Here is a 24,086-nt window from a genome sequence, read left to right on the forward strand (position 1 = left end):
CGTGCGCTGCTGTGGTTCGCCAGAAGCGGCTTAGTCCTGCTGGCCACATGACCCGGAAGCTGTACGCCGGCTTCCTCGGCCAATAAAGCGAGATGAGCGCCGCAACCCCAGAGTCGGCCATGACTGGACCTAATGGTCCAGGGTCCCTTTACCTTTTTAAACCCCATTTGGGGGGGGGGTCATGGCAAAAGTTTTGAGCTTTATTTAGGGGAGCCAAACTGGGGTAGCCAGTAATCTACCACAGACATCTACCGGTACATCACAATCTAGCTATTGGACGTGCCTGCTATATACATAAGACTGTAAGGTGTCATCACGTGCTGCAGTTTGCATGGCTGCCACTAGGTGGCCACACCAACTGCAGCATGCAGAATAGCAGGCTGTTCCAGGGGAGCTGTACCTCCCTCAATTACATGGGCCTGTGTGAGGGTGGGTTTAATTTACACCATATTTTTGCAAGCTGCAGGGACGCGGGTGGCGCTGTGGGTAAAACCTCAGTGCCTAGGACTTGCCGATCGCACGGTCAGCGGTTCGAATCCCTGCGGCCGGGTGCGCTCCCGTCGTTCGGTCCCAGCGCCTGCCAACCTAGCAGTTCGAAAGCACCTCTGGGTGCAAGTAGATAAATAGGGACCGCTTACCAGCGGGAAGGTAAACGGCGTTCCGTGTGCTGCGCTGGCTCGCCAGATGCAGCTTGTCATGCTGGCCACGTGACCCGGAAGTGTCTGCGGACAGCGCTGGCTCCCGGCCTATAGAGTGAGATGAGCGCACAACCCTAGAGTCTGTTGTTGTAAATAAAAATATGCCCTTTTCCCTTATGGGGTATCCAAGAGCCCATATAGAGTCCTTACATAGGTTCCCTATTGGTAGGAGAAAATAACAGAGGCCAACCAGAGAATATTGAGAAGCAAAGCAGCTAGTAAGCTTGATCTTTATTGATCTGTTGCAACAGGGTGCTCCCCTCACACGCAGGAGAGGAGGAGGACCCAGAAAATTGCTGTGCAAGGGCTTATAAAGACTTTTGAAATTCCCATGCTGTAGATCAAGACCACCCCCAGAAACATTATGCATTCATCACAGAAGGGGTGTAACCTAAGACCACCCCTCAGATAAGGCGATCTAAAACAGAACATTTGCATGTTGTTTTCTCCTGTCGCTTTGTTTATTTCCTGTCTGGCAGGTTACTTGATTGGATTTCTTGGGGAGCCTGGCCAGTCTTTTGTAAGGCTCACACCCTTATTCAAACACAGATTAAGACAGGATTTGTGAAGGAAGAGACAATGGGGAGGCTTTTCCACTTTGACCATGCAGAGAAACATTTGCTCAGTTTAGGAATCAAAATGGTTCCAGGTTGGCTTTCCTGTGCTGATCTATGTACGTGTGGTTATGAACGTTGCCGTATATCTAAGACCATAAAATTCCTATCACACTGTCAAGACTGGCCCGAACGGGCAGGGGTACCTTTACCTTTTTACCTTTGCAAGCTGCTGTGTGGAGCACCTTCGCCCCCCCCCTCAGTGCCTTCAATGAGATTTAATTGGGGGCAGGGAAAGGCCCTTCACACAGTCGTTTAGCAAGCAGCTCTGTGCGTTTTGACACGTACAATAGCAAACTCAAGTTCTCAGTGCCAATGGCTATTGTCACCCCAGTGGGACCTCTGGAAAACAAGAACATAGGAAGAGCCCTGCAGCTGGATCAGGCCACAGATAATGCATCTTCTCATGGCGGCCAACCAGGTGTTCCAGGTATTCAGAGGGATGCAGCTTTTGAATGTGGAGGTGTGAGACAGGGGTGTGTGCTGCTGCTGCTGCTGCTGCTGGGAACTGTAGTCCAAAACATCTGGGGAGCCCAGGTTTGGAATGGTTGGTGTATACGAAGATCATAAATAACCGTACAGTGGTACCTCGGGTTACATACGCTTCAGGTTACACACTCCGCTAACCCAGAAATAGTGCTTCAGGTTAAGAACTTTGCTTCAGGATGAGAACAGAAATCGTGCTCCGGCGGCGCGGCGGCAACAGGAGGCCCCATTAGCTAAAGTGGTGCTTCAGGTTAAGAACAGTTTCAGGTTAAGAACGGACCTCCGGAACAAATTAAGTACTTAACCCGAGGTACCACTGTATTTGACCTCTCTCACTTAGAAATGAAAGCTGCGTCCTGTTGCATCCCAAACAGAGAAGGCAGTAGGATCCAAATAAACGGTCACTTTTTTGTGCACTTAATTTCACTTATTTTGAAGAAAATGGGAAAAAAACTTCGTTCCTGAGCCTGATTGGCTTTTTTGAAAGCTGAAAATGCTGCCCTTTCCTGGAGAGAGTGCAAAAATATGTTGACAGTTCAAAGATCACTTGAGGGGGCCTGGAGAAGGTTGGCGGAAGGCGGCCGAGGGAGTCGATGCATAGCGCTTGTGGGAGACACTGGACAGCCGAAGAAAGGAAACGGAAGGACCCACTTTGTAGCGTCTGTTCCACAAACCTCCATGGGAGCAATGCGCTTCCATATTTCTGGAAACTTGTGATAAGGATCCTTGCCAGACCTTGTCAGGAGAAGCCTGACAGTAGTTCTCTAAAGCGATTGGCTTGTAGCTGTGGACACGAAGGGTGCAATGATCCCACGGTCGCTGGGGAGCAGTCTGATCCACTAGGCAGTCTGATCCACTCGTGTTGCTTTCAGCTAGCTTCTCACCTGCCTGCTTACAAAACAGTCCAGGTGGTGGTGCTAGCTGTTACCTTATGTCAGAGGTTTTCAATCTTTTCCAGTCCACGGCTCCCTTGATCAACTCCCCTCTGGGGAAACACGTTCCAAGCTTCGAAAGCCCAGCTAGGTCACCCCTTTTCAAACACCCTCCTTTGTGGAGTGTTCCCTCAGCTGCCTCTTCTTGGGAGTCCTGCCCATGGTCTCTGAGCTGCACCTCACCCCAAAGAGAGATACCTCCTCATGCCCCCTGCCCCAGGGCATGGGAAGAGGATGCCCACACGATTAGTGGCCCGATAGAGACACGAGAGGGCATCAGAAGGAGGGGGAAGGAAAGAGGGACGGGGGCCATTGTTGCCTGTGGCACCCCTCACCGTCATTCAAAATAATAATAATAATAATAATATTTTTAATACCCCGCCCATCTGGCTGAGCTTCCCCAGCCACTCTGAGCGGCTTCCAATCAAGTGTTAAAAACAATACAGCATTAAATATTAAAAACTTCCCTGAACAGGGCTGCCTTAAGATGTCTTTTAAAGATAAGATAGCTGCTTATTTCCTTGACATCTGGTGGGAGGGCGTTCCACAGGGCAGGCGCCACCACCAAGAAGGCCCTTTGTCTGGTTCCCTGTAACCTCATTTCTTGCAGGGAGAGAACCACCAGGAGGCCCTCGGAGCTGGACCTCAGTGTCCGGGCTGAACGATGGGGGTGGAGACGCTCCTTCAGATATACTGGACCGAGGCCGTTTAGGGCTTTCAAGGTCAGCACCAACACTTTGAATTGTGCTCGGAAACATACTGGGAGCCAATGTAGGTCTTTCAAGACCGGTGTTATATGGTCTCGGCGGCGACTCCCAGTCCCCAGTCTTGCTGCCGCATTCTGGATTAATTGCGGTTTCTGGGTCACCTTCAAAGGTAGCCCCACATAGAGCGCATTGCAGTAGTCCAAGCGGGAGATAACTAGAGCATGCACCACTCTGGCAAGACAGTCCACAGGCAGGTAGGGTCTCAGCCTGCATACCAGATACCCCCCAGGGTATCTATTCATCTATTCCTCTTTTAAGCCATCCAAGCTGGTAGTCATCACTGCCCCCTGTGGCAGGGAGTTCCATAGTTTAACTCTGTGCAGAAGCACTTTCTTCTATCTGCCCTGAATCTTTCAACATTCAGCTACATGGGATGTCCACAAATTCGACTGTTACGAGAGGGGAATAATAATAATAATAATAATAATAATAATAATAATAATAATAATTTATTTTTACCCCGTCCATCTGGCTGGGTTTCTCCAGCCACTGTGGGCGGCTTCCAATTGAATATTAAAATACAATAACCTATTAAACATTAAAAGCTTCCCTAAACAGGGCTGCCTTCAGATATACTGGACTGAGGCTGTTTAGGGCTTTCAAGGTCAGCACCAATACTTTGAATTGTGCTCAGAAACAACTGGGAGCCAGTGTAGGTCTTTCAAGACTGGTGTTACGTGGTCTCGGCGGCCACTCCCAGTCTCCAGTCTAGCTGCCACATTCTGAATTAGTTATAGTTTCCAAGTCGCCTTCCAAGGTAGCCCCACGTAGAGCACATTGCAGTAGTCCAAGCAAGAGAGAACTAGAGCATGCACCACTCTAGGGAGACAGAAAAGCTTTTCTCTCTTTGCTTTCTCCACCCCACGCATAATTTTATAAACTTCCATCGCTTCATCTCTTACCCGCCTTTTCTCGAGACTGAAAAGCTGCAAATATGGCTCCCTTTCCTCACTGGGAACCTTCCTCCTCCTCTGTCTCAACGTTGCCTTTGTGGAATTCATCAGTGACAGGCTAGAGTTGCGTGTTTCTGCTTGTCATTGGCTCTGGCGCCACCTGCTGTTGGCCTCCCGGCCTCCCACCCTACCAGTCGCAAATGGGCACTAGCCACCACCGCCCTAGCAGGACACCACAGGTCAGATCAGACCACTCTAGCATCCGAGACAGAGATCATCCTGCACTGCCAATGGCTTCTCTGAAGCCCTGACCCAGCCCAAGGCAGAGCTGAGGTGTTGTTGTTGTTGTTTAGTCGTTTAGTCGTGTCCGACTCTTCGTGACCCCCTGGACCAGAGCACGCCAGGCCCTCCTGTCTTCCACTGCCTCCCCCAGTTTGGCCAAACTCATGCTGGTCGCTTCGAGAACACTGTCCCACCATCTCGTCCTCTGTCTTTCCCTTCTCCTTGCGCCCTCCATCTTTCCCAGCATCAGGGTCTTTTCCAGGGAGTCTTCTCTTCTCATGAGGTGGCCAAAGTCTTGGAGCCTCAGCTTCAGGATCTGTCCTTCCAGTGAGCACTCAGGGCTGATTTCCTTCAGAATGGAGAGGTTGGATCTTCTTGCAGTCCATGGGACTCTCAAGAGTCTCCTCCAGCACCAGAATTCAAAAGCATCCATTCTTCGGCGATCAGCCTTCTTTATGGTCCAGCTCTCACTTCCATACATCAGTACTGGGAAAACCAGAGCTTGAACTATATGAGTTGAGGTGTAGGTAGCGCAAAAAGAAAAGTGCATTGAGAGGGCATTGCAGTGGGTGACTTAGATTTGAAGGAGCCCAAGCAGTCCTGGACCCCTGAGACGCCCAAGGACTGGTGGCCTTGTTAGCGACCCCCAGAAGCATGACTCTGCACTCTGGTTTCCTGCTGAGCGCTTTGTCCATTTAGCAAGATTTATACACTGCTGAATCGGAAAATCTCCATGCAGCTTGCAAAATGTTCATTTCAATTAGCCATCAAAGCAGACTTTAAAAATAGTAGACACTTCTAAGAAACAAGATTACAGTGCATTCAAATTACAAGAAACGAGATTCCTGTTAAACATGAGGAAGAACTTTCTGATGGGAAGGGGTGTTTGACGGTGAAATGGACTTCCTTGGAAGATGGGCAGCTGTCTGCCAGCTCCATCTGGTACACAGGACGAGACCCTCCCTGCCCGCAGTCTGTCTCGCCAGAGTGGTGCATGCTCTGGTTATCTCCCGCTTGGACTACTGCCATGCGCTCTATGTGGGGCTACCTTTGAAGGTGACACCTTTGGTTGCCCCAGTTGCAACAAAACATGTCTCTCCCATATCAGTCTCTACAGCCACAACAGGCCCAGTAGGCCTGAAGGAGCATCTCCATCCCCATCATTCTGCCCGGACACTGAGGTCCAGCTCCGAGGGCCTTCTAGTGGTTCCCTCCCTGTGAAAAATGAAACTACAGGGAACCAGGCAGAGGGCCTTCTTGGTGGTGGCACCCGCCCTGTGGAACACCCTCCCACCAGATGTCAAGGAAATAAACAACTATCTGACTTTTAGAAGACATCTGAAGCCAACCCTGTTTAAGGAAGTTTTTAATGTTTGGTGTTTTATTGTGTTTTTAATATTCAGTTGGGAGCCGCCCAGAGTGGCTGAGCTAACCCAGCCAGGTGGGTGGGGTATAAATAATAAATTATTATTATTACCGTATTTTTTGCTCCATAAGACTCACTTTTTCCCTCCTAAAAAGTAAGGGGAAATGTGTGTGCGTCTTATGGAGCGAATGCAGGCTGCGCAGCTATCACAGAAGCCAGAACAGCAAGAGGGATTGCTGCTTTCACTGCGCAGCGATCCCTCTTGCTCTTCTGGCTTCTGAGATTCAGAATATTTTTTTTCTCGTTTTCCTCCTCCAAAAACTAGGTGCATCTTGTGGTCTGGTGCGTCTTATGGAGCGAAAAATACGGTTCTACTACTACCGTGAAGGGAACCTGTACTTCTGAATGTGGCGTTACTCTACAGCCTCCAAGTATCACGGGTGAAAACAGAGATACCCACAGTGGTTGTCTATCAGGGAGAGATTTCCTATGCCCTGTGGCAAAACATGATGGTCACAGCCCTGGAACAATGGCAGAAGCTGGGGCACCTTCAAAGAAAGCAGAGCCATCCTCCTTAAAACAGGGTAATTGGAAGCTCTTGCAGGAACGAAACCCAAAAGTGAATTCTGTGTTGCGGGGAGATGGGACCCCCCCTTCTTTTGTGCATCATTATCCTGCTGTTCTGGGACGCGGGTGGTGCTGTGGTCTAAATCACAGAGCCTAGGACTTGCTGATCAGAAGGTCGGCGGTTTGAATCTCCGTGACAGGGTGAGCTCCCGTTGCTCGGTCCCTGCTCCTGCCAACCTAGCAATTCGAAAGCTCATCGAAGTGCAAGTAGATAAATAGGTACCTCTCTGGCGGGAAGGTAAACGGCGTTTCCGTGCGCTGCTCTGGTTCGCCAGAAGCGGCTTAGTCATGCTGGCCACATGACCCGGAAGCTGGACGCCGGCTCCCTCGGCCAGTAAAGCGAGATGAGCGCCGCAACCCCAGAGTCGGCCACGACTGGACCTAATGGTCAGGGGTTCCTTTACTTTTATCCTGCTGTTCTATGTGACCGAAAATGACTTCTGTACAGTAGGTGGAACCCTGAATTCTCAGAAGATTACACACAGAAACACACACATGAGAAATTGTTTTTATATCAGCAACTTTCCCCTTGGGGGAAAGAGGAAGCTAGAGCAAAACACTCTCCTTTGTGGTATTCATGGACCCAATGCCATCATGGCACATGCCATTCCAGTAAAATTTGGTGGCATTTTGCAGGCCTTTCCTGTTGTGAAAAAGAGCTGTGATTTATCCTGCCGTTGCAAAGTAAGGACATCGGAGAGGCTGGTTGAATCAGGACCGCAGCCTCCTCCCATCACCCCCTCCAGGCAATGAGAGATACCATACTTCTAGGAAGCTCCCTGGAGAGTAGGAAGACACACCTCCCAACCACTTGCTTTTCATCCTGCGGACAACTGCTGTTCAGAGGTAGACTGTCCCTGAAGATGGAGGGTCCATTTACAGTAGCTATGAATTGCTGGATACAAACATGGATAAACCTGTCAGACAAATTGAAAGTCAACATTTTCTAAGTCTGTGGCTGCCGTCCTCTTTCCATCTTCTGACACCAAATTGCGTTATGTAGTAATCCATTGTCTGAAGAAAAGTCACTTGGTTTTTGGTTGTCCCCAGTGCTGGATATAAGCTAAGCAAGCTATAGCTTAGGGCCCCACTCTCTTGGGGCCCTCCCCAAAAAAAAGTTAAAGGGGAAAAAACAACTGGATGTACATTTCCAGTGGTACCTCGCATTACGAACTTAATTCGTTCCAGAGGTCCGTTCTTAACCCGAAACCATTCTTAACCTGAGGTGTGCTTTCGCTAATGGGGCCTCCTGCTGCTGCCGTGCAATTTCCGTTCTCATCCTGGGGCAAAGTTTGTAACCCGAGGTACTATTTCTGGGTTAGCAGAGTTTGTAACCCAAAGTATTTGTAACCCGAAGCATTTGTAACCCGAGGTACCACTGTATAAGATAAAAATCAAATAAAACAAAACGCACCTACAGCAACAGTGTTTTGTGTTGTGTAGGCTCCTACAATGTACGTCATGGGCCCCGCCTGCTAGCCTGCTCCCTAAAATATCACTGGGAATTATTTCACTATTAATATACTTCTTCTTAATTGTATTTCAGTTCAGCAATTACTGTATTTTTCCGTGTATAAGACGCCCTCTATTTTGGGGGACTCAAAATTAAGAAAATACACTATGCACTATCCGTGTACTGTATAAGATGACCCCTTATTTTAAACTTCAAAAATTTAGGGGGAAAATATAGTCTTGTACACGAAAAAATACAGTACTTTGATAAAATACATATTTTGTTATGCGCAAATTGCTTGAGATACCTATGAGGTCCATAAATAACCCCATAGCATATATTCTACACAAAAAACAGGGACAATTTGTTGTTAACAAAGGACAGCTGGACGTATAAACTGTTACCTTCAGTAGCTGAGGGCCTCATCAAACCTAAATCCGGCCCTGGCTGTCCTGAATTCACCACCCAAGAATTTCAACTTTTAGTACCATGGAAGAGGAAGAAACCCCTCACCCCCCCGTCTTGCCTCTTACCAGGCAACGTGTTATTACTGGAAGTTTCTGAGCAGAGGGTAGATGGCCAACTTTCAGGGATTCTATAGCTGTGATTCCTGTATTGCGGGGGTTGAGCTAGATGACCCCTAGGTCATCTAATCCAGAATGCGGCAGCCAGACTGGTGACTGGGAGCGGCCGCCGAGACCACATAACTCCGGTCCTGAAAGACCTACATTGGCTCCCAGGATGTTTCCGAGCACAATTCAAAGTGTTGGGGCTGACCTTGAAACGTCTCCACCCCCATCGTTCAGCCCGGACACCGGGGTCCCTCTCTCGAGGGCCTTCTGGCAGTTCCCTCCCTGCGAGAAGCCAAGTTCCAGGGAACCAGGCAGAGGGCCTTCTCGGTGGTGGCTCCCTCCCTGTGGAATGCCCTCCCACCAGATGTCAAAGAGAAAAACAACCACCAGACTTTTAGAAGGCAGCCCTGTTTAATAGGTTATTGTATTTTAGTGTTTTGTTGGAAGCCGCCCAGAGTGGCTGGGGAAACCCAGCCAGATGGGTGGGGTATAAATAATAAATTATTATTATTATTATTATTATTATTATTAGGTGTCCCTTGCAACTCTACAATTCTATAAAACTCTACCATGTCCCCCCTTTGCCCAGATGGCTTCCCTCACGACACTAAATAGCCTCAGAATACTTCCACACTGGAAGTTTTCCTGCAGAATAAGCACTCGTCGTTCACCCGCTTTTTACAGACCCCTGCATGGCGTCGTGATCAAAATATGCTCTTCTCAACATCATTTTCCTCCATCAGCTTCTGCTTTCTTATTCGGAGCTCAGAATATCTTACTTTTTGTTTTAGCGCAGGGTCCTGTCCATACTGAAAATAAAATCCCTGCGCCAAATGAAGGAAAGGTTGAATCGCTACCCACGTATAATTTTGAAGGAAAATTTCACCAGTTCTTTCACTGCAACGCTTCAGTAGCTAGCAATTTTTTTTAGGAAACACGTGACGTGTTGATTCCTTTATTGTAAATGGAGCCTTGCACTGTCTACTCAGAAGTAAGCACCACTGTATTCGATGGAGCTTATTCCCAGGTAACTGGGTAAAGACTGAGCGGCCTTACACTGCGATCCTATGCATTTTTACTGGGAACTAAATCCCACGGAGTTCAATAGGATTGACTCTCTGGTATGTTCCTGATCATTCTCACAGTTTCTATAATTATTATTATTATTATTATAAGTAGTAGTAGTAGTAGTAGTAGTATTACTCGCCTTTTTCCCTGACAAGGACTCAAGGCAGGTTTATTTCACTCCATTTTTCTGCATCACCTTGCCAACAAAGGTCCATCTAGAAAAAGCCATGGTTTTCCCAGTAGTGATGTATGGAAGTGAGAGCTGGACCATAAAGAAGGCTGATCGCCGAAGAATGGATGCTTTTGAATTCTGGTGCTGGAGGAGACTCTTGAGAGTCCCATGGACTGCAAGAAGATCCAACCTCTCCATTCTGAAGGAAATCAGCCCTGAGTGCTCACTGGAAGGACAGATCCTGAAGCCGAGGCTCCAAGACTCTGGCCTCCTCATGAGAAGTGAAGACTCCCTGGAAAAGACCCTGATGCTGGGAAAGATGGAGGGCACAAGGAGAAGGGGATGACAGAGGACGAGATGGTGGGACAGTGTTCTCGAAGCTACCAGCATGAGTTTGACCAAACTGGGGGAGGCAGTGGAAGACAGGAGGGCCTGGCGTGCTCTGGTCCAGGGGGTCACAAAGAGTCGGACACGACTAAACTACTCAACAACAACAACAATTTTTTTCTGCTCAATGTGATGTGTACAACATCTATGTGAACCGAGAAATGTTGGAGGGGATGAGCTTCTGCAGTAAAAAGTTTTCCTCTGAGCCTTGGAAGATTTAGGGCATATAAAAGAAAGGGCCTCTTCACGCAGACCGTGGAACTCATTCCCACTGGAGGCACCAAATTGTTTGGCTTCGAAAGAGGAAACGCGATCTTGGCTTCTATGCTTTGTTTGCTTTCTGGTTCCCCTCTTTCGGCTCAACTTCCACTTTTCAAAGAATGCCTGAGGGTGAACTTAGCCCCAGTTCAACTATGGGGGGGGGGAACCCAGAGGTTGGGCTTCCCCTCCTGTCACCGCTTTGTGGTTTTGGAAAGCTCTAAATATGACTGTCCCCGGGGAGAAGGAAGCACATGGACCAAGATAACCCACAAGTGTAAGGCGGACGACAGAAACCCCTGACCCACCCCTGCCTGAGAGACGAATAACGAAGCAAAGGTAGGACTGGGGGGGGGGCTCCTAATCCCAGTTTGGACCTGCTGGGTGGCACTCCAGGAAACTGGGATTGGGTGGGCGATGTCCTCACAAATTCTCATCCGCAGAGGGTGCCTTTTGGGGCAGGACTTCGAAACAGACTTCAAGATGAGGAGCAAGGGGGGGCTCTGTGAGGGGAATAAGAGGGTCTCTTCACAACTCTCGGCACCTGAAGAAAATGACAGCTCCCAGAATCCTTTGGGGGAAGCCAGGACTGTTCAAAGTGGTCTCATAGCGCTTTTTATTTTATTTTTTTATTTTATTAACATATAAAACACATACATATACATTTACACAATACACAACACACTACCTAATTTTCATAACGTAAAACATACCGACATTACTCTATATAATACCTACCTATACTATACATGGGACGTGGGTGGCGCTGTGGGTTAAACCACAGAGCCTAGGGCTTGCCAATCAGAAGGTCGGCGGTTCGAATCCCCGCGACGGGGTGAGCTCCCGTTGCTCGGTCCCTGCTCCTGCTAACCTAGCAGTTTGAAAGCACGTCAAAGTGCAAGTAGATAAATAGGTACCACTCCGGTGGGAAGGTAAACGGCGTTTCCGTGCGCTGCTGTGGTTCGCCAGAAGCGGCTTAGTCCTGCTGGCCACATGACCCGGAAGCTGTACGCTGGCTCCCTCGGCCAGTAAAGCGAGATGAGCGCCGCAACCCCAGAGTCGGCCACGACTGGACCTAATGATCAGGGGTCCCTTTACCTTTACCTTTAAGAAGGTAAAGAGTAACAACGTTTGGAATGCAGTTAAACTTTATTTGTGTCTACAATAAACTACACTCTTCTTTGTTCCTTGAGAACCTGACTGAGACTAAATGATTTTACCGGGGAGGACCTGGTTGGTGGCAGCAGATTAGTGGTGTACGGGTCAATAGTCTGTGAGACGACCAGGGGCTTCACAAAGACCTTTAAAGCCAGTCTTGTTGACATTGTGAAGGAGCTTACGGGAATGGAGTAGAAGTCAGGGGTAGCACAGAGATGACCCACACCAGGCAGCACCCAAATCTCTTTGGTGGCCCCTGGTCTGGCCTGTCCATGTGCCAGGGCTAACTCCAGATGTTTTGGGTGTTGACTGCTTTTCAGAGCTACTGTACCTTCAATTAAAAGCTTGCCCTCTTGGCAGCTGGCTGAGTCAGATGGGATTCATGGTCTGAAACAGTTGGAGGTCACCAAGGAGGGGAAGGCTAGCTCCACCAGTCCTTTAACTTCATCCTGCCTCTTCGGTTACTTCTCACCTCCTTCTGCCCTCCACACAGGCATCTCTGACCCAGTTCTGGAGCCCGATTCACAATGAGCCGGGACTACAACGACCTTGCGACTATGAGTGAGGAGGGTGACTGTGAAATTCAGCTCGGAAACGGTATGTCAGATAGGTGGGATTTTGAGTGGGCAAAGAGGGATATGGGGAAGCAGGTCTACATAGGGAAAGACTAATAATAATAATAATAAAAAGGGACCCCTGACCATTAGGTCCAGTCATGGCCGACTCTGGGGTTGCGGTGCTCATCTCGCTTTATTGGCCAAGGGAGCCGGCATCCAGCTTCCAGGTCATGTGGCCAGCAGGACTAAGCCGCTTCTGGCGAACCAGAGCAGCGCACAGAAACGCCATTTACCTTCCTGCTGGAGTGGTACCTATTTATCTACTTGCACTTCATGCTTTCGAACTGCTAGGTTGGCAGGAGCAGGGACTGAGCAACGGGAGCTCACCCCGTCACGAGGATTCAAACTGCCAACCTTCCGATCGGCAAGTTCTAGGCTCTGTGGTTTAACCCACAGCGCCACCCACGTCCCATCCTTATGCCATATAAATATGAACTATTACTGATCACGCTATAACTAAGAATTTGTAATTCAACAAATCAGTATGGCAAGTTCAGCCCACACTTTCCCGTGTCTCATAATCTTTCTGCCTCTGATCCCTGTCCCTTCTCTACCTCCTCTTCCTCTCAAACTATGGCCTGCTTTCCACCCTTCCTTCCGTCACCCTCCATCTATGAACTCTGCTCACTCCGCAGCCTTCCTTACAAAACTCCTCCTTTCCTTTAGGGCCTGTGTGAAACCACTTTCCCCCTGAGTGACAATTTCCCCTTCCCTCAAAGAAACTGGCCTGCAAACATCCCGACTGTTTTTGCTGCCTGGCTGCTTGGAATGCTCATAAACATCACAGCGTTGCAGCCAAGTGGTGTCAGATGTGTCAAGCAACGTTGACAGATAAATTACTGGAGAAGACCTAAAACGCAAACTGGAGTTGAGGGTGGATTCCTGACCGATATACCTTCTCCTCAGCTTCCCAGAAACGCCCCCTGGGGCTATCATGGAGGCAACGAATCTGCCCCAGCCGTCGCCTGGTCCTGATTCTGCTGGGAGTGGGTGCCATCCTCACCATCGCAATCATTGTCTTTGGCGCCAAAGGTGAGTGCTTCATCATTTGAAGGGAGAACGTTTAAACCTGTCTTGGCCTCCAGTCTGGATTGTTTTAAACGAGGACTGTGTAGATCCAGAAGGACATGTCATATGTTCTTATGTCCTTACCCCCACCACAGGCAGTGACCACATCTCTCAGTTATTGGGATTGAAGGATGAAATCACAAGCATGAATCAAAGTGTTGGTGAAGGGATGGTCGCTTCCCAGCACAAGGGTAAGTGAAGGCAGCATTGTGGGTTCAAAGGAAAGTGAAACCTGTTCTTCTCTTTTCTTTTTCAAAATATTTTTATTATTTTCATTAACAAAACATAAAATATAACAACATTACAATAATCAATCAAATGCATTTGCTCCGCTGAGTTCATGACTTCCCTCCCTCCCTCCAACTGGTTTCCTGCTTCCTCATAAATTGTACACGCCTTTCTATTGTCGGTGTCTGTCCTTTAATACATATCCAATCCTTCTATTGTCTATGGTCAGATACTATTACTATACAGTCATACCTCAAGTTACGTTTGCTTCATGTTACGTTTTTTCAGGTTGCGTCCCGCGGCGACCCGGAAGTACCGGAAAGGGTTACTTCCGGGTTTCACCGCTCACGCATGCGCACAAGCGCCAAATCGCACCGCGCACCTGCGCAGATACGGCGCTTCAGGTTGCGGCCTTTTCATGTTGCGAACGGGCCTCTGGAATAGTTCCTGTTTGCAACCAGAGGTACCACTGTACTGTGTTGCAGAATTTATGTCAGTTCTGCTAGTGTCTTCAGCTTTCTACAATAGCCTCCAACAATAGCTACCTTTTTACAATAGCTACCAACCCCGATTTGTGCATTTGCAGAGGCAGACACAGAAGCGAAAATGAAGGACCTGGAGGGGAAGGTGAAAGAGCTAGCAGGGAAAGCGGAAGCAGGTGAGTTGAGGAGGGACAACCTGGGGCAAAATAACTCTACAGAGAACTTGGGCAATCACTTTTGAAGGTAGCAATACTTCTGAATCGCTCTCGTGCTCGGATCGTGTTTGTGGGTTTCCCTATTGAGGCAACTGGGAGGCCACTGTGAGAACAGGATGCTGGTCTAGGTGGGCCATTGGCCTGATCCAGCTAAAGGCTCTTCCTATGTCCTCTCCCCAGCATCTTAAAAAGCAGAGACATCACCTTGCCAACAAAGGTCTGTATAGTTCAAGCTCTGGTTTTCCCAGTCGTGATGTATGGAAGTGAGAGCTGGACCATAAAGAAGGCTGATCGTCAAAGAATGGATGCTTTTGAATTCTGGTGCTGGAGGAGACTCTTGAGAGTCCCATGGACTGCAAGAAGATCAAACCGATCCATTTTTAAGGAAATCAGCCCTGAGTGCTCACTGGAAGGACAAATCCTGAAGCTGAGGCTCCAAGACTTTGGCCACCTCATGAGAAGAGAAGACTCCCTGGAAAAGACCGTGATGTTGGGAAAGATGGAGGGCGCAAGGAGAAGGGGACGACGGAGGATGAGATGGTGAGACAGTGTTCTCAAAGCTACCAGCACGAGTTTGACCAAACTGGGGGAGGCAGTGGAAGACAGGAGTGCCTGGCGTGCTCTGGTCCAGGGGGTCACGAAGAGGCGGACACAACTAAACGACTCAACAACAACAACAACATGTCCTCTCCCAATGCTGACAATCCTCCGCCTCCAGGATGTAACAAGGCAGCAGCCTGGAGCCCCTGCAGATGTTTTGTTATGGGAACCTGAGAGCAGGATCCGAGCACAAGAGCAACTTTCTTGTCCTGGGGTTTCCAGCAACTGGTGTTCAGAAGCAACGCGGCCTCTGACTCTGATGGGAGAGCATATCAATCCTAGTTTATAGCTAGTAGAATGTATGCTAGGCGGGTGTTAAAAAATTTCATTTGCTGCATCATATGGAGAAGTTTCAGGAGGGAGGAGAGCAGGGGATAGAAACCTTTTTCTTTTTATAAATGATATTTATTAAGTTTTCTAGGCAGCGGAAGACAGGAGTGCCTGGCCTGCTCTGGTCCATGGGGTCACGAAGAGTCGGACACGACTAAACGACTCAACAACAACAACAACAATTAAGTCTGCCAATTTAACAATCCAATGAAAACCACATTCAATCATTCCAAATTAAAATACAGCAAAACAGCCAAAGAAGCATGTCAAATTATAAATCTTTGGGTGATTTCCCACGCTCTGAAGTTCAGGGAGTGATGATCTAATATTGTGAACGGATCCTTAATTAGCCAGATAGACTAAATAATTAAAAGAAGAGGCAGGAATGAAGATTTGGAGATATGCTTCAGACTATGGGGAGCCCGAAAAAAATTAATAATTACAATTTGGACTATAATTTGGTGGGTTTTTAAATTTTAGTTTATTATTTTTAATTGGATTATGATTCAGATATCTTGATTGGCTGTTTTTATTGGAAAATCAATAAAAATGATTTTTTAAAAAAGATAGTCCCGATAAACATTTCTGATGTTGATCCTTCATTTATTTTTAACAGTTCGTTTAAATAAGCGGGTCAGTCCTTTGTAGTTCTGTGTGAAATATTGTTCTGTAATCCAACGTTCTCATCCACTTTCACTTTCTTAATGCGTCACAGCCAAGACTGAGAGAGATGTCACCCTTTCGCCATTCACGCTGGGCAGATATCCAAAATTCCCTCCTGACATCATTTTCCAGCTGCCAGAGGGTTGATGTTTCTGTAAAAAACGCCACAGTTCCCATCATAAATTCTTTTTATCATTCCATTAAATCTCTTTGCCACAATCATAGTCCAAATTTCAATTTTGTAGCTAAACCACAACAATAGCAAGATACTCCTTCAGCCCCACTTGCTTATTTCAAACCATCCTTCAGGGAAGATTTGCCGAATAAAACAGCAAATGCGAAATATATCAAGAGGAAGTAATGGAGGCTCGCTTCCTCCAACATACCAATAGTTGCAATGAAAGTCCTTCTCTAGGTCGAATCCTTGGCACCTGGTGGCTGAATCAGTTAGCAGAGTACTTTATCTCCCCTAGTTCAGAGCATGTCTGTTAGTTAAGTCCAAATTTTATCTTAAAAAAAAAAAACAGCTGTCCGCTGCTCATGGCGACAGCTTTGGAGAGTTGCCCAAAGTCACGGTAAAATCCACCCAGCGCCTCCTGCCCCCCACATTCCTTCAGAGCGGGCGGCAGGTATCGGGCGATCTGTGGGTGAAGAGTTGGGAGGATAATTACTCCCATATTATCCTCGATCAGCACGAAAAGGAATGGGTACAGCCATTCGCCATGGCAGACAAACAGGAGGTCCCGATAGAAACCTTTTTCCTGCTTCCGAGATGGGATGGGTATTCCTGCTCCTCCATGGAGCCTTCGACGTTTTTGCAAACGTTCCTGATCTGTGTACATTTCCCCCTCTGGAAGTCAAATGTGGCTGCCTAACTAGCCATCCCCCCATTTTTATGTTTTTCCCCTCTCTCTCTTTGCTCTCACCAGCCAAGACGCAACTCCTGGCCCGGTTGAAAGACATGCAAAAGAGCTTTCAACTCATGTATTGCGAGCTGGAGGATTTCAAGAACAACCGAACAGGTCAGGAGGGGGGCAGCCGGAAAGCGGGTGGGGTGAGGGGCTAAAGAGGTGGGATGTTCTCCCCAGGGACGCTCGGCGAAAATGTTCCTCTTCAACCAAGTCTTTGATTAATATTCTATAGTCTTTTAAATGTATCTGTTGGGGGGGGAGGGTATCGTTTTGCTGTTTTGTTTCATTTAGCTTCATGTTTTTATCCCGTATTCATGGTTTTTATCCTGTGTACTGCCTGAGATCTTAAAATGAAGGGCGGTATAATAATAATAATAATAATAATAATAATAATAATAATAATAATAGAATTTATATACCGCCCTGTACCAGGTGGTCTCAGGGCGGTGCACAGAACAAAATCAAAATATAAAACCACAAAATATATAATCAAAATTAAAACCACAAAATATATAATCAAAATTAAAACAACAATCCAAAAACGCCCCCCAACCACATTTTAAAAGGGCATAGAATTAATAATAATAATAATAATAATAATAATAATAATAATAATAATAATATGACATCAGACATTTAAAACTTCCCTAAACAGGGCTGCCTTCAGATGTCTTCTAAAAGTCTGGTAGTTGTTGTTCTCTTTGACATCTGGTGGGAGGGCGTTCCACAGGGCGGGCGCCACCACCGAGAAGGCCCTCTGCCTGGTTCCCTGCAACCTCACATCTCACAGGGAGGGAACCACCAGAAGGCCCTCGGAGCTGGACCTCAGTGTCTGGGCTGGACGAAGGGGGTGGAGACGCTCCTTCAGGTCTACTGGGCTGAGGATGTTGGAGAATTCCAGTGCCTGTTGTGGCTGTAGAGACTGATATGGGAGAGGTGTGTTTTGTTGCAACTGGGGCGACCGAAGGCAACTGGGGCAACTCTCTGTGCTCCTCCCTGCGGTCATTCCTCCTCTAGTCACTGCTGGGGATACATGACCTGATAGTCTGTCTTCTGGCTGAAATCAGTGGGCGTCCGCTGTTTCATTGGGTCTATACAGAGTTTGACTGTTGCTCCCTTTATCTTCCTCCCTTTGTGTTGTCTGATCTCCCAGCTAACCCAAAGGAATGTTGTCCGAAAGGGTGGGACCTCTTTCGTAAAAGCTGTTACTGGGAGTCGGGAAAGAGTAAATCCTGGGAGGAGGCCAAGGTCAACTGTGAAGTCCAAAATGCCCACCTGGTGATCATCGACTCCATTGAGGAACAGGTAGGTGCCCGGTGGGTTTTGTGTTGGAGAGAGCGGTTTGGAAGAGATGTGTAGCAGAGTTAGCACTAAAAAAATGTAGTATAAACACCGACAACTGGGAAACACTGGCCTGCGGGCGCTCCAGTTGGAGAACAGCCTTTACCAAAGGTGTCATGGACTTTGAAGACACTCGAACTCAGAACGCAAGGGAGAAACATGCTAAGAGGAAGGCACGCCTGGCAAATCCACACCGTGATTGACTCCCACCCGGGATCCAATGTCCTCACTGTGGAAGGACGTGTGGGTCCAGAATTGGCCTCACAGTCACTTATGGACTCATTGTTAAAACCGTGTTTATGGAAGACAATCTTACTCGGCTACGAGGGATCGCCAAAGAAGATTGCTCTAAGCACATTGAAACTTGGTTAGATTTACACCTGCCCACTTCCATGTTTAAATAGATGTTCCCCACAAAAATACCTAGGCTAGAATAAATCATAGGCGCTTGGCTTTGCAAATATGTGAAGGTTTTACTCACAGAGTTCCAGACATAATAGCAAACAAGTCACAATCTGCTGTAAAGCAGTTAAAGCAAAGAAGAAAAAGAGCCTAGGACTTGCCAATCAGAAGGTCGGCAGTTCGAATCCCCGTGACGGTGTGAGCTCCCGTTGTCCGGTCCCTGCTCCTGCCAACCTAGCAGTTCTAAAGCACGTCAAGTGCAAGCAGATAAATAGGTACTGCTCCGGCGGGAAGGTAAACAGCGTTTCTGTGCGCTGCTCTGGTTTGCCAGAAGCGGCTTAGTCCTGCTGGCCACATGACCCGGAAGCTGTACGCCGGCTCCCTCGGCCAGTAAAGCGAGAAGAGCGCCGCAACCCCGGATTCGGCCACGACTGGACCTAACGGTCAGGGGTCCCTTTACCTTTACCTTTACTGTATGTTCAGCAGTGTATGTTGGGGGATGCTTTGCATTCTCAGGAAATCTGATTTTGTTTCATTTATAGGAGAGCCTACCCTTCTGAAACACTACAGGAACCAAAACGCAGCTCTCCGACTTTTGCAAAATGCAGCTCTCTGAATTTTGCAATATTCATCTCTCTCTCTCTCTCTCTCTCTCTCTCTCTCTCTCTCTCTCTCTCTCTCTGAAATCGCAGCTCTCTGAATTTAATAATGCAATTCTTTGGCCAAGTAATACCCACAAAAATGCACATACCAGGGTAAAGCGAGCGTAAAGATGGTCAAAGGCCTGCAAACGATGCCTTATGAGGAACGGCTAAGGGAGCTGGGCATGTTTAGCCTGGAGAAGAGGAGGTTAAGGGGTGATATGATAGCCATGTTCAAATATATAAAAGGATGTCACATAGAGGAGGGAGAAAGGTTGTTCCTTCTGCTCCAGAGAAGCGGACACGGAGCAATGGATCCAAACTACAAGAAAGAAGATTCCACCTAAACATTAGGCAGAACTTCCTGACAGTAAGAGCTGTTTGACAGTGGAATTTGCTGCCAAGGAGTGTGGTGGAGTCTCCTTCTTTGGAGGTCTTTAAGCAGAGGCTTGACAACCATATGTCAGGAGTGCTCTGATGGTGTTTCCTGCTTGGCAGGGGTTTGGACTCGATGGCCCTTGTGGTCTCTTCCAACTCTAGGATTCTATGATTCTAAGAAGCGTATATTGGTGATGATGACATACCAGAATGCCCCACGTTTGGGAACTGTGACTATCACACAGGGTCCCCGGACGATTCACCATCTATTGATCCCTGTGCCACCACTTTATTTCTCACTGCCACCACCCAGGCCCTACCTGGTATAATACTGAGTCCAGTCAGGGTTAAATTGGAACATAAACTTCTGTTTATTTACTGCAGTTTAACAAGTGCGTGGTTTCATAAACGGTATTGGTCAATTACAATCATGGGGTGCCTATCCAGACCTATAACTTCCGCTACCTGCTCTCACTCACTAAACCACCTCTCAGATATTTACTTTTCTTCCTAGCCCCTAACTATTCCTGACTCGGCTTATTTCGCTACACTCACTCAACCTACCCACAGGCTCTATCCCAATTCATTCCCACTCCAACCAACCACCCAACGAACTCTCCCCATCGCCCCTCCCAGAGCTGGTTTTATAGTCCCTCTGACTCCACCCCCTGGGTTCTGATTGGGTAAGTTGTTTAACTATTTCACCTCCAGCACCCTCATATCTTAACGTCACAGGAACTTTAATAGTCCCCTTGCAAAATGGCATTGAAAATGTGTCATTAGCGCTAGCGTACTCATCTGTTTTCATTGGGGTTCTCCAAAAATAAAAAAATTGATGTGGAAATGTAAAGAACTGAATTTAAGACGGGGGAAAACTGAGAGCAAGTTAAGAGATCCTTCTGTTTCCCTCCCCTCTGTGCTTTTTTCCACGCCAGCAATTTGTGGCCGTCCGTGTGCGCCCGCAATATATGTGGATTGGCTTGACTTACACCAGCGGGAGCTGGACGTGGGTGGACGGAAGGCCCTATACATTTCGCCAAGGGTAAGTTCACAGGCGGCAGTGCGGCCAACCCATAATGCAATGCGGGGAACGCTAGGGGCTGGTGCCGTAAAGTAGCAGGGAAGTTTTTAATCTGTGATATTTAGTGTATTTTTGGTTTTTATGGAAGCCGCCCAGAGTGGCTGGGGAAACCCAGCCAGATGGGCGGGGTACAAATAATAAATTATTATTATTATTATTATTATTATTATTATTATTATTATTATAGCAGGCCACGCCAAAGCCCTGCTGGAGCGAAGACTTTGGCCACCTTCACACCATACGTTCAAGGCCCTGGGGTACAGCTTTAAACAGTCCTGGCTTCCCCCCAGAGGATTCTGGGAGCTGTGGCTTGTTCGGGAGACTTCAGAGGAAATGCCCTTTCCTCTCACAGAATGGGACGCAGGTGGCGCTGTGGGTTAAAGCCTCAGCGCCAAGGGCTTGCCGATCGAAAGGTCGGCGGTTCGAATCCCTGCGGCGGGGTGCGCTCCCGCTGCTCGGTCCCAGCGCCTGCCAACCTAGCAGTTCGAAAGCACCTCCGGGTGCAAGTAGATAAATAGGGACCGCTTGGCGTTTCCGTGTGCGGCTCTGGCTCTGGCTCTAGCCAGAGCAGCGATGTCACGCTGGCCACGTGACCCGGAAGTGTCTCCGGACAGCGCTGGCCCCCGGCCTCTTAAGTGAGATGGGCGCACAACCCCAGAGTCTGTCAAGACTGGCCCGTACAGGCAGGGGTACCTTTACCTTTACCTTTACCTCACAGAACTACAATTCCCAGATTTCCCTGGGAGGAGAGGTTGATTGTTAAACCACACTGGGAATTGCAGCTCTGGGAGCAGAATAGGGGCCTGTCTGCAGGGTCTGCCTCCTCTCTTCCCTCTTCCCTCTGTTGTTGCAAATTATTATTATTATTAATTCACCGCCATATACATGGAGGTCTCAGGGTGGTTCACAACAAGACCACAACATAGAAAATCAAACCAAAATTCACCTCTGTTGTTGCAAATTATTATTATTATTATTATTATTATTATTATTATTATTATTAATTCAATTTATACACCACCCTATACACAGAGGTCTCAGAGTGGTTCACAAAAAGACCACAACATAGAAAATCAAACCAAAAGCAGTAATCCAATAACCCCCCCCCCCAAAAAAAAGCCACATTCTAAAATGGTGTTGGATGTCAATAAGATCAACCAAGGTAAAAGGTAAAGGTACCCCTGCCCGTACGGGCCAGTCTTGACAGACTCTGGGGTTGTGCGCCCATCTCACTTAAGAGGCCAGGGGCCAGCGCTGTCCGGAGACACTTCCGGGTCACGTGGCCAGCGTGACAAAGCTGCATCTGGCGAGCCAGAGCCGCACACGGAAACGCCGTTTACCTTCCCGCTGGTAAGCGGTCCCTATTTATCTACTTGCACCCGGAGGTGCTTTCGAACTGCTAGGTTGGCAGGCGCTGGGACCGAGCAGCGGGAGCGCACCCCGCCGCAGGGATTCGAACCGCCGACCTTTCGATCGGCAAGTCCTAGGCGCTGAGGCTTTAACCCACAGCGCCACCTGCGTCCCTAAAGGCCTGGTTATAAAGGAACGTTTTTGCCTGGTGCCTAAAGGTGTATAATGAAGGCACCAGATGAACTTCTCTGGGGAGAGCATCCCAAAGATGGGGAGCCACTGCAGAGAAGGCCCCGTTCTCGTGTTGCCATCCTCTGGACCTCTCGAGGAGGCGGCACACGAAGGAGGGCCTCAGAAGATCATCTCAGGGTCCGGGTCGGTCCTTGAGGTACTGCAATCCTGAGCCATTTAAGGCTTTATAGATCAAAACCAACACTTTGAATTGGGCCCAGAAACTAATTGGTAGCCAGTGCAGTTGGACCAAGATCGGTGAACTATGCTCAAACCGTCTGATCCAGTGAGCAATCTGGCTGCTGAATTCTGCACCAGCTGAAGTTTCTGAACCAAATTATTGCATAGATTCTCTGGGCCCCACCCCCTGTGACATCACTCCAGGACTTCACCAGGGGCCACCCCTAAGACTCAGATTTAGGCACTGCAGTCTCAGGGTGTGGGTGCTCCTGACTTGGGAACCCTAATTTGGGGCAATGGTTCATCAAAGCATGTGGTTTTAACCTCTGCCTGAGCCCCTGTCCCTCTGGACCTAGAATTTCAACCTCTGAACCCCTTTGCTAAGTAACCAAGTAGATTCCGCGCTCCTGCTTTCCGGAACTGAACCCGGAGGTGGTTTAGAGGATCGCGACCGGTGTCTTCACCTCTCCTTTTCCTACCTGTGCCCCCGTCTAGGGACTGGGTTCCAGGTCAGCCAGATAACTCTTCCAGCCACGGACTTTTGGGAGGAGAGAACTGCGTCCACTTTCACAGCGATGGCCGCTGGACCGACGACCACTGCTCTCTCGACTTTGGCTGGATCTGCGAGATGGAGATAACGGATTAAGGTGGCAGAAATAGGGTGTAGCCAGGATTTATTTTAGGGGGGCAGGGTTTAAGTTAGGGGGGGCAGAACCAAGTTACCTGCAATGCAATTGGTCAGTTAGTTAAGTATTTTTGTTTATTTACTTGATTGGAGGACAGCTGCCCCCCCCAGCTATGCCCATGCGACAGAAGTCTGACCTCCAGCTCCATGAAACTTGGACCCCCAACCAACCCCTCTCAACATGGTTCTTAGTAGCTGCCAGACATTCTATTGCCCAAAATGGGGAGAGAGAATGAACGGACCTGGTTTTGGTACAAAAATGGTTGCAATTGCTGAGGAGATAACCCACAAGATTCAGGTGATAAAAGGCAAGGAATAAAGAGGACCGTTTTCTGCAATTTGGTGGGGTTTCGTATCCTACCTTTCAGATCTGCTTGAATCCTCCCTGGCACCCAAAAATGAAATTTGGCTCTCCAAACCCATGAGTTCGTTCCAAACTTTTTTCGAAGAGGGCCGGATTTGATGAAGTGAAGGGCCGTGAGGGCCGACCAAAGGGGCAACCGTGGTTGTTGAGGTTTTTTTAGGATTGAAGTTGTTGAGGTTTTTTTTTTTTTTTTAGGATTTTACCCCTGCAAATAAACTGCCACAGGGGCCGGATTAGGCCCCCGAAATGGACTTTGGACATGCCTTGTTTAAAATGTAGTATGCCATTCACTACCGTTGTGTAACTGTCTCACTGATGATTTCCCAACTTTTGGTGTTGTCTCTTTCCTTTGGTTATTGTTTGCATGAAATATGAATAAAACCTTGTAATTAAATATATATATTACATGTTGGTGGAAGAAATTCGATTCAGTTCTCATCTAAAGACAAGTCTGCCAAAGTTGCACATGGAACAAAACACAGCCATGTGCTGTCAATATTACATTATTTTTGCAGTTCTCCGCCCAAGGAATATGCTCACAAATGCATATGCTATGGTAAACTTTTGCACTGTTATAGAAAAATTT

General features: G+C 48.0%; 1 protein-coding gene across 1 annotated transcript; it reads left to right on the forward strand.

Annotated features, from left to right (window-relative positions):
* The first annotated feature begins 10,772 nt into the window (after window positions 1-10,772).
* LOC307202271 (asialoglycoprotein receptor 1-like) lies at window positions 10,773-23,187 on the forward strand. The gene is made up of 9 exons (XM_079952132.1): window positions 10,773-10,914; window positions 12,227-12,330; window positions 13,257-13,382; window positions 13,514-13,609; window positions 14,233-14,304; window positions 16,866-16,958; window positions 18,001-18,152; window positions 20,545-20,651; window positions 22,947-23,187. The coding sequence occupies exons 2-9, from the start codon at window positions 12,261-12,263 to the stop codon at window positions 23,095-23,097; spliced, it is 867 nt and encodes a 288-aa protein (XP_079808258.1). The 5' UTR covers window positions 10,773-10,914; window positions 12,227-12,260; the 3' UTR covers window positions 23,098-23,187.
* Window positions 23,188-24,086: the final 899 nt, after the last annotated feature.

Source organism: Podarcis cretensis, assembly GCF_951804945.1.
Source record: "Podarcis cretensis genome assembly, chromosome: 13".
Classification (NCBI taxonomy): domain Eukaryota; kingdom Metazoa; phylum Chordata; class Lepidosauria; order Squamata; family Lacertidae; genus Podarcis; species Podarcis cretensis.